The sequence below is a fragment of the Melanotaenia boesemani genome, chromosome 9 (assembly GCF_017639745.1).
Source record: "Melanotaenia boesemani isolate fMelBoe1 chromosome 9, fMelBoe1.pri, whole genome shotgun sequence".
NCBI classification, from domain to species: domain Eukaryota; kingdom Metazoa; phylum Chordata; class Actinopteri; order Atheriniformes; family Melanotaeniidae; genus Melanotaenia; species Melanotaenia boesemani.
In genome coordinates this window covers 37,325,971-37,336,565 of record NC_055690.1, presented here as the reverse complement: position 1 = coordinate 37,336,565, position 10,595 = coordinate 37,325,971, and the positions used below count along the sequence as shown (strand labels likewise).

At 43.6% G+C, this 10,595-nt stretch overlaps 1 protein-coding gene across 1 annotated transcript; it reads right to left on the bottom strand.

Annotated features, from left to right (window-relative positions):
* Positions 1–2,382: 2,382 nt before the first annotated feature.
* Positions 2,383–8,748, bottom strand: tsen34 (TSEN34 tRNA splicing endonuclease subunit). The gene is made up of 5 exons (XM_041994232.1): positions 8,613–8,748; positions 5,924–6,205; positions 5,720–5,846; positions 3,031–3,315; positions 2,383–2,958 (listed from the first exon to the last, which is right to left on the bottom strand). Exons 2-5 carry the CDS (start codon positions 6,194–6,196, stop codon positions 2,771–2,773), a joined length of 873 nt encoding a protein of 290 aa, XP_041850166.1. The 5' UTR covers positions 6,197–6,205; positions 8,613–8,748; the 3' UTR covers positions 2,383–2,770.
* Between the last annotated feature and the right edge of the window lie 1,847 nt (positions 8,749–10,595).

Below are 10,595 nucleotides of genomic sequence, written 5' to 3'. Positions count from 1 at the left end.
GAGTGACAGGGGGCCCAGAAGAGCCCTCAATGCAATTGTAATACTGACAAAATGATCTGATACTTAATGATAAACTTACAATCATGCAAACAATTTAGTCACAATGCAACGGTATCACTAAGTTTTTTTGTTTTGGAAACATTTCTGAACACTCAACCCCCCTCTATATTCCCCTTAAATGGTTCAGTCCACCTGCTCCTTCAGCTGCGAAGCAGCGCAACAGACAGACAGCAAGTGGATGCTTAGACAGCAGGATGCCTCTAAAGTTAGGAAGCTTAAAACGAAAAGAAAAAAAAGCTGACGCTGGAGAGAGAACAGATGGGTGGACAGTATGTCACCCAGTTCTTTCAAAGGCGAGGTGGTCAGTCAGTTCGTCTGATGGAAAGTTGTGGAACTTCAGCTTGTTGTCTCTTCTAAACTTTGTAAATATAAGCTAGCTCACTTTGCTCCCCATATTGGCTCATATTTCTGAATAAAACTGATTAAAAAATGATTTTATTCATTTCACAATTTTAGTCAAATAATTAATGCAGACAAACAATTAGCAAGCAGCTCTGCTAGAAAAAATAAAATCACGCATGTTCCGAACAGAAACGAGAGCAGCCGAAGCAGATGCTGCCAGACATTCCCTCCCCACCCCTCCCCACCTGACCACGCCCCCACCCCCCCACCTGAACACGCCCCCCCCCCCCCCCACCTGAACACGCCCCCCCACCCCTCCCCACCTGAACATGTCCAAGTGGCCCCTGAGGAAGGAGGTGGGCAGCTGAGTGTTGAATTAATTGATTATTGTTAAGAAAAAAAACGTATAATTGAAAAATAGTTTAGAATTAATAATAATATATATTTTTTTTTTATTTATTTTAGACCGAGTTGAATCGTTTAGAAAATGCTCAGCTATCACTGTAATCTTAGGTCAGGTCAGTAGTTTGGACTCATCCTCCTGCTTTGCAGTAGGAACAGAGACATTTCTAGTGCAGCAGACTGGGTGACTGCTTTCAATCCAATCAGAGAAATATTTACATTTTCTACATATCAGAAGATTAACCAAAAATACAGAAAAAAAAAAACAGAAATAATGATTGTGATGTTATTAAAAATTACATTACATCATTGCAGATACTATATAATTTTGTATGCCATGTACACTACAGAGCCAGGTCCAGGATCATCTTCAAGTTTGTCAGAGAGGAGAGTGGAAATGGAGGAAGACATTGAAGAGGGTACAGATTCAGATGATGAGGATGAACCACGAGAGAGTGTAGGAAGACTCAGAGAGACAGCAGAGAGTGAGAACATTGAAAATCAAGCTGAAGATTTTGAAAGTGATTCAGATGAGGGGGGCCCACTTCAGTTTATTTTCATGGGGCCCAAAATCACTAGCAGCGCCCCTGACCTGGTTACTAAGGGTAACCTAATGTAGCTAGTAATGGTTTATCTAACTTGGTTACTAATGGGTTAACTATCCTGGTTACTAAGGGTAACCTAATGTAGCTAGTAATGGTTTATCTAACTTGGTTACTAATGGGTTAACTAACCTGGTTACTAACGGGTTACTTAATCTGGTTTCTGCATGCTTCTCCATCATTTTCTATGAAACTTGCGTGATGAGTTGCCCTCCTCCAGCCAAGCCACAGGCGTGTGAAAGTTGTTGGCGTGTAGTTGCTGTTGCTTGGATCTACCACCAACCAGCGAGGGTTTTATTGACTGAACAATGAGCGGAGAGAAGGCTAGACAGCGCAGTCTGCAAACACTTTTAACATGGAAGATCAGATCATTGTAGCTGAGTCTGACTTTCCCCGACTTCATGCAAATATTCTAGAGATGTAAATAAAAAAGTAGCCGTGTGGCACCAGGGTGGATTTATCTGGTCCGCCACCACATGATGATACTCACCATGCTGTTTCCTTGTTTCTAACATACGATGAACCCGAGGTTGTCTTTCTCTGTGGTTCAGTAGAGTCAACAGCAAGATTTCTGTTAACGCCATAAAAATCTTCTGACTCTTCATCAGTCATGCCGACGGCTTTGAACATGTCAGAATTTCCTCCACTATCAGAACCAATCGACGCTGCTGTTTGTCGCCTCCACTGTGTTCGGTTTCACCTGGATGCCAATGAGTTCGCCTGTCGCTGTCATTTGTCGCCCCCCATGTGTCGAGCCTATAACTGAGTCTGACTGAAGCCCCGCCCTCCCAAACGAAACCTCGCCCTCAAGGTCAGAATCATGCTGTGTTGATCAATCAGTCCAGTAATCAATAATCAGTTATTTTATTTTCATCCATTTTTACAGGGGATTTATTTTGTATTTCCTTTTGTTTTTATCTGTTTAATTTATCATGTTTATTTTTAAAAATCTAAATCAAATGAATAAAAATAGAAATAAGTAGTTATTTTTATTATTTTCTAAAACAAAGATTCAGTTTCTCACAAAATGACAACAAAATCTCAAAAGTAGGAACAGGTTGCCGGAGGGCCCCTCCTGTTTCTGCGGCCAGGGGCAGGGGCCCCTCCTGTTTCTGCGGCCATGGCCCCTTCTATTTCTGCAGGCATCATCATCCTCATCACTCAGACAGAAAACCTCTTCACAGCGTTCATGTCGGCTCCAGGTCCTCATCAAGACCACAGTCAGTGAGAACTAGGAGAAACTGGACCTGTACCAGTTACCAGACCAGTGGGTCCGGTAACAGTACAGTCCAATTCCAATCCCGGTCCCAATTCAGGCCTGGTCCAGTCTCATTCCACTCCTGGTTCAGAGCCGGTCCAACGTGCTACACCATGCCGCTCCATTGTAAGGAGGTGTAGCAGATCTGTCCGTCCGGCGCAGGCGAGCAGAGCAGGACAGTCTTCTTGACGTTGGACCCCAGTCGGGCCACAGCAAGGAGGTCCAGGAGACGGAGGGACTGGTCCAGGGAGACACAGATGGCGATGAAGTGGGCGTGGAAACGCAGAGGGTCACCTGAGGAGGGACATGAGGACAATCAGCTGGATCTCAGGTGGAGGAAGTTGCACAGCGGAGAAGCAGTCTCACCTGGATAAACCAGGAAGTCTCCTCCAAACTTCCCCGCTGAGGTCAGGAAGAAGCCCCGCCCTCGCAGGTCCCTGAAGACCCGGTACCTGATGTGACAGCAGGGCTCCTCCTGCACTCTGATTGGCCTGTCGGCCTGCAGAAAGGTGCGTGCCTCGGGACAGTAGCCAAGTCCCGCCCTCGCCGTGCTCAGCTGGACCGCCATTGCCGACCGAGTGAAGGTGAAGGTCTGATCCAGGTCCTGCAAGCGGGTCTGGACAGTCTCGTCTAAGGTCCCAGTTCCAGAGTCTGTGTGGACCAGAACCAGAGCCATTAAAACCGACGACGAATACAGTCTGCAGAGAAATTAGTTTTTTTCCTAATTTTATTATTTATTTTATTTCAAATTAAAATAAAAATGAAAGTTAATATTAATTTTTCATAAAGCTCCACCGGGCTTCTTCCTGATGATGGAAGCAACGGAAACCACTGGAGTCTCAATCAGTCTCAAGACATGAAGTCTTCATCTGGAGGACCCGAAGTTAGAAGTTAAATATATTTATTTGCTAGACTACAAACTACATAAAATGTGAATATGTAGACGAACTCTCACAGTGGGAGCAGAAATGAATGAAACTAGGAACAAGTATCCAGCCGGTTTAAGACGTCGGTTTAATCCCTGAGTGGAAGAAGAAGAAGAACCAACGTTTGTCTAAACCTGCAGATGGTAGAACATCGTGTTTTATGGACGGGAAACTTTTTATTTATTATTATTTTTAATAAATGTGGTTTTAATTTAAGCCAGACAGCAAAGGTAAGACATGTTTTCTGACTTTTATAAACGTGCAGCATAAATCGGGTCTTCTTCTGTCTCTGGTTCGGTGAATCTTGGTCGTAGCGAGATGAAACTTCCAGCTGTGGAATCTGTGAGATGTGAGCTTTCAGGAGAGGAGTCATTTGTTCGTGTTCATGGGGAAACATCATCTGTGTTCACATGTTTTTCAGACTTTGTGTACCTGGTCTTTTAATTATTGTTGTCTTAACTGTGTGTGTTGGTGATAGAAATGGTTTTACTGAGCTGGTAGCTGAGATTCTGGACTTTCTGTGGATACCACACATGTTTATATTTACATCTACAGACCTGACGCTACACCCGGAAACGAGATGTTAACCCTTAACTCCCGGTAGCGGAGGCTGCAGGTGCAGAGGTGAAGCTAAACAGTCAAGCTAAGAATGAAAGTTTAGAGAATTTATATCCAGAAATGTGGATAATGAAGCAGTGAAGGTGCATGGATGGAAGTTATTGTGCATATTGTGAATATTTCTCTCTCCTCACCATCTAGAAGCTGTGAGATTCTCATCCTGCTTTCTGTCTGTTCACCTGATGCTGATATTCATCACATATTGTTCCTTCTGTGTTTAGAAGGAAGCAGCTTCACAGCTTTAAATTCATCCTGCTGACTTTTACCTTTTAGTTAGTAAATCCTGAACATTTCATCCTTCTTTCTCATAAATATGTGATTTTATATATGAAGAAATATTTTAACTGTTGCTGTTTAAAGAGAAAACTGCTGCTAAACCTGTTTATGTGTTTAGTGCAGGGGTCTGCAGCCTTTCCAATCCAAAGAGACATTTTTCCCTCAGCCAGCTAAATAAAACTCCTTTAGAGACGCAGATGTTACCAGATTTTTCAAAAAGGAAACTTTATATATATTTTAATGAAGAGCCACCATAGAATGTTTGTTATTTCTGAAGAACCACATTTTTATTTCCATTTTTAAGGTTTTAAAATAAAGAAAAACATAAAACCTTTATAAAAAGAGGATAAACAGACTTTTTTCTAAGGGATGTAGATATTTGTGGAAAATGATGTAAAAGAAAAAAAAGTCCCTGGTTTCCAACCTAATAACAAGAAATATTTAAAAAAATATTTTAGCCACGTATTTAGAGACATTGTGGAAGGTCCAGAGCCGCAGGTTGGAGACCCCTGATGTCGTGTTTGTAAACCAAAATTGACTGTATTTTCTTTATATAACTGTAGACCTTCTTTTAAAGAGTCATTACGAGCGCAACAATGCGATTAATCGCAGCATGTCATGCAATTAATCGCGATTAAAAGTTTGAATTGTTGCCCAGAAATAATTTATTTAATACAATCATACGGTTTTCCCCATATGAGCCTCATGTTAAATAGTTTTTAAATATATTTTTAAAGGCAGTTTTGTTTAGAGAACAGAGACTTTATTTTCTATCGTACTTGTTGTTTGCTTTTCATTCGTTGCTAATGAGACTGAGAGTCTGTTCTATTTCTTGTTTTTGTTTTATTTAAAATTTCTTCCAGTTGGTGTAAAATGTTCTTTAGAAATGAAAGTTTATTGACCTTTGAAAGGGTTTCTTGCGTTATTATGGCTTTGTCATTATATTAGTTGAAAATGGTTTCAAAATGAAAACATTATCGCTTTGCGCAATATTATCGTTTATCACGATAATTTCTGAGAACATTTATCATTTGTTATCGTGACAGGCCTACTTCCGATCTCCCGACATCCTGCTTTAGTGCAACCAGTCCCAGAAATGCTGGATCTGTGGACGGACAGTGGACCCCTGACACTCGTCTTCAATGTGGACAGGACGTAAAAGTCTCGGCTCCCTTGTTGGTTAGGATATTAACCTTCTGTTTCTAAGACAAACAATGTCATGGAAACGCCCTCACCTGTCTGTGATGATGTCATGGCTCGGAGCAACGCTGACTTCCTGTCCTCCAGAGCGAGGACCTTCTGCTCCTCAAAGCTCGTCTGTTGCTCCTCCTCATACTGAAGATGAAGCTCCACCCCTTCATCCTGACACCAACCACAAAACAAACACACTTGAACAGGCTGCCCACCCCCTGAAACTGGCTATGAACAGGTTAACTAACCTGGTTAGCAGCGGGTAGGTCAGCAGCAGCCTGCTCCTCCCTCAGCAGCTTCTCCTCCTCCATCAGGAGGAGCAGAGGACGACCCAGCTGGGAATTCTGTCGGGGGGCTCGGGGCAGAGAACCCAGCAGGGCCCCCACCAGACCACGAGACCGCACCGCCTTCAGGTCCCTCATCCTCCACAGCAGGGGGGCCGAGTCACACAGACTGAGACCCACAGCGAGGGTGGAGTCCTCCGCTTCCTCCTCGTCCTCTCTGCAGTGTGGAGGGTCCATCACCAGGACCTGTGACAGACCAGAAGTGATGTCACTGAGTGAAACTCTTAGGAGGTTTGACCTCAGTGGGGAAGCTGGCTCCTGGTGGATCATGATGGATCATGGTGGATCCTAGTGGATCATGATGGATCCTGGTGGATCATGATGGATTATGGTGGATCCTGGTGGATCCTAGTGGATCATGATGGATCCTGGTGGATCATGATGGATCCTAGTGGATCCTGGTGGATCCTAGTGGATCATGATGGATCCTGGTGGATCATGATGGATCATGGTGGATCCTGGTGGATCCTGGTGGATCCTAGTGGATCATGATGGATCCTGGTGGATCATGATGGATCATGATGGATCCTGGTGGATCCTAGTGGATCATTATGGATACTGGTGGATCATGATGGATCATGGTGGATCCTGGTGGATCCTAGTGGATCATGATGGATCCTGGTGGATCATGATGGATCCTAGTGGATCCTGGTGGATCATGATGGATCATGGTGGATCCTGGTGGATCCTAGTGGATCATGATGGATCCTGGTGGATCATGATGGATCCTGGTGACACTGTGGTAAATATGAGCTGCAGATTTTTTCCGTTTTCCAAAATCTCAGGTGGGATCTAAAGTGGATTTCTGGTCTGAGTTTAGGTGAAATGTAGAAACAGTGAAGAGCAGTGATTTCATGTTTGAGTAGAAACTTTTTTGTGGAAAGTGTCTTAAATGCATAAACAGGCCTACAAGAGCAAAATGACACCATAAATACGGTGGTTACCAGACAAATTCAGAAAGAAGATCCAGATATCCAGGAACACATGATTCCAAACTGACCAATCACAAGGAAGAACCTCCATGTAACCGTCTGTGTAGCAGGGGTGCACGTCAGGTCTGGAAGAGGTGCACGTCAGGTCTGGAAGAGGTGCACGTCGAGCCTACGGCGGCTACATAGATGCCGTGCAAGAATGATAAATGACAATAAATAAATAATAATAAATAAATCTACAGGCTCCCACTTTACCAGCTAATGCTGAGACTTTGGGCTCTCATATTAGCATCTAGGCCAACCTGCCGAGGTCGGGTAACTTTGCGGCCAAGAACAATTTCACCACCGTCAGCTTCGGCCTTCTTAACATCCTCAGCAGCAAAAAGGGATCTGATCCAAGAAGTTCTTGTGGACGGAAAACTAGACTTCTTGTGCCTGACTGAAACTTGGCAGCAGCTCCGCCGGGTTTGTTTACACCTGCCTGCCTTGGCGTGGGCCGGGCGGAGGGCTGGGCGGAGGTTTCGCCATGTGCCTCGGCGTGGGCCGGGTGGAGGTCTCACCATGTTACACCGCGGCGTTGGAAAGACTGGAAAGATTAACATGATGCTCTCTCCAGAGACTTCTCGTCTTGTCTAGAAAGTTTTGGTCTGCAGCAACAAATTAATTTCCAGGTTTCCCACTAAAACAACAATCTCCATACTCTTCTGAATACTCATGCTCCACTGAAAACCAGATCCGTCTCCTCCACCCGCTCTGCTCCCTGGTTCACTCCTGCCCTCCGTCAGCTCAAATCCCAAAGACGATAACTGGAACGACTCTATAACAAAACTGGACTCATTATACACAAAGAAATGAACAATAATCATGTAATGCTATACAAGGACAGTCTCTCTTTAACTAAATCTGCTTATTACTCTGGTGTCATTCAGTCCAACCAACACAACTCCAGAACTCTCTTTTCTCCTCACCAACATTACAAAGCCGCCTGACTCTTCCCACCACATGCTGACTTCTGTAACTCACTCACGTCTTTGTCTCTAAAATCTCCGACATTCACCAACACCTGACCTCATGGAGAGCTGCAGTCTCTGGACTTCACCGCCTCCTACTCATCCCCCATAACCACATTCTCCAGTTTTATTCTCCCTCCGTCCAAACCATCTCTGAATCTATCCTCAAATCCAAACCCTCGACCTGTCAGCTCCATCCAGTCCCTACAGCTCTTGTTAAAACCTGCTTCTCCTCCCCAACATCATTCAGTCCTCCCTGATCTCTGGAACCGACCCTCCTGCACTAAAAACCTCCACCGTCACTGCTTCCTGGTGCAGCTCTGGGCTCAGACCTTCAGACCTTCGCACCTTTATTTAGTTTGAGTGACGTGATTTCTAAGACCGAACGGTGCGTTCAGGGTACTTTCGTTAGTTTAAAAACTACTTTTTGATCGCACAAAACTGAGAACTGTCAGAAAACACGCGCGTATCAGGAACTGATGGGGTAGCGCAGACAGACCCAGAGACAGCCTGCGGAGCCGGTCCATGTGGATCGAGCCCGGACCCGAGCCCGGACCCGAACCCGTCCTCACCAGTCCAGTCCACTCACTGATAATCCAGCCGGTTAACCCGACCAGTTAACTAGTCATTAAACTAGTGTTTACACGTTACCTGCTGCTACGACACACGTGTCTCTCCTCTCAACTCCACCTCACGACCTGCCGTAAACCGGTCCCGCCTGCAGGTTCTAACCTCACTGCCGTAAACCGTCCTGTAGTTTTTTTTTGTTTTTTTTTCAAAGTCCAATTACCTCTAGCTGTGTCCCAATTCAGGTCTGCAGACTTCGAAGTGCGCAGACTACGTAGGCTACACACTTCGAAGTCTGCTTAACGTTGGTGAAATGGGACAGTACGGTGGCCCAGAGGTGTCACAGCAAATAAAGCCGCAACACAAACACAATAAGTCACAACATTACAACATAAACCGCAACACAACACAATAAGCCACAAACACTACAAAATAAACCGCAACACAACACAATAAGCCACAACACTACAAATAAACCGCAACACAACACAATAAGCCACAACACTACAAAATAAACCGCAACAAACAATAACCACAACACCAAAATAAACCGCAACACAACACAATAAACCACACACTACAACATAAACCGCCAACACAACACAATAAACCACAACACTACAACATAAACCGCAACACAACACAATAAACCACAACACTACAACATAAACCGCAACACAACACAATAAACCACAACACTACAAAATAAACCGCAACACAACACAATAAACCACAACACTACAAAATAAACCGCAACACAACACAATAAACCACAACACTACAAAATAAACCGCAACACAACACAATAAACCACAACACAACACAATAAACCACAACACTACAACATAAACCGCAACACAACACAATAAACCACAACACTACAAAATAAACCGCAACACAACACAATAAACCACAACACTACAAAATAAACCGCAACACAACACAATTAAACCACAACACTACAAAATAAACCGCAACACAACAATAAACCACAACACTACAAATAAACCGCAACACAACACAATAAACCACAACACTAACAACAATAAACCGCAACACAAACACAATAAACACAACACTACAACATAAACCGCAACACAACACAATAAACCACAACACGACAAAATAAACGCAACACAACACAATAAACCACAACACTACAAAATAAACCGCAACACAACACAATAACACCACAACACTACAAAATAAACCGCAACACAACACAATAAACCACAACACTACAAAATAAACCGCAACACAACACAATAAACCACAACACTACAACTGAATATCAAATATTACCGAATTTTAATGTCACCATTTAACAAACATGCTTTAAATGTATTTGATTTTGTAACGTTTATACTAAAGTGTAGTTAAAAAAACGAACTTTTTTTAAAATAAAACTTTATTTAAACTCAATACGACTCTTCTGAGGTTGCTGATTCGCCACCGTCCTGTGCGCAACGAATTGTGGGAGAAAAGAGGCCGTGAAGGATGCATCACCAGCAGCCTTCGTTTGGGGCCAAACAAAGTCTGGATTTGAAGGGTGGATTCGGAGGGTCCTTCAAATTCTGTGAAATGGGACAGTACTTCGCGCACCGCGATGACGTATGTGGCCGAAGAATCGGCACTTCGAAGTGTGCAGACCCGGAGGGCGTTCCAAGATGGCGCTGTGAGCAGAGGTGTTTTTGCGTAGCTGAGGACGGGCATGAGGAAATCTCGAAAACTCTTAATTCTTTAATCACCGTTGCACAGCAAAACAGAGGTAAATGATTTTCAGATGAACATTTATATAACTTAAATTATTAACGGATCGTCCCTGGCCAAAAAACTCAACTCTTCAACTGCTATCAAGTTTTCATCGGCGCTGCTAGCTAAAATGTTTTCACAAGATATGCTTGCTGCTGTGGAAGACATGGAGTCAGACCTCGCAAAAGAAAAGAGAAGAATCAATGAAACTCATTCATACGCTTGTAAAGCGACAAACGGAGGAGATTGTGAGTCTTATCCGAACACTCCCAGTAAAAATCAAAGCGCTAAGAAAATGAAAAGTTCATGTGCAAA

Excerpts from the sequence above, each read along its gene's own strand:
- tsen34 (XM_041994232.1), bottom strand. The coding sequence starts at position 6,196 with ATGGACCCTCCACACTGCAGAGAGGACGAGGAGGAAGCGGAGGACTCC. Across the intron at positions 3,316-5,719 it reads CATGACATCATCACAGACAG|ACTCTGGAACTGGGACCTTA; the intron begins GTGAGGGCGTTT and ends TGGTCCACACAG. Across the intron at positions 2,959-3,030 it reads AGACTTCCTGGTTTATCCAG|GTGACCCTCTGCGTTTCCAC; the intron begins GTGAGACTGCTT and ends GTCCCTCCTCAG.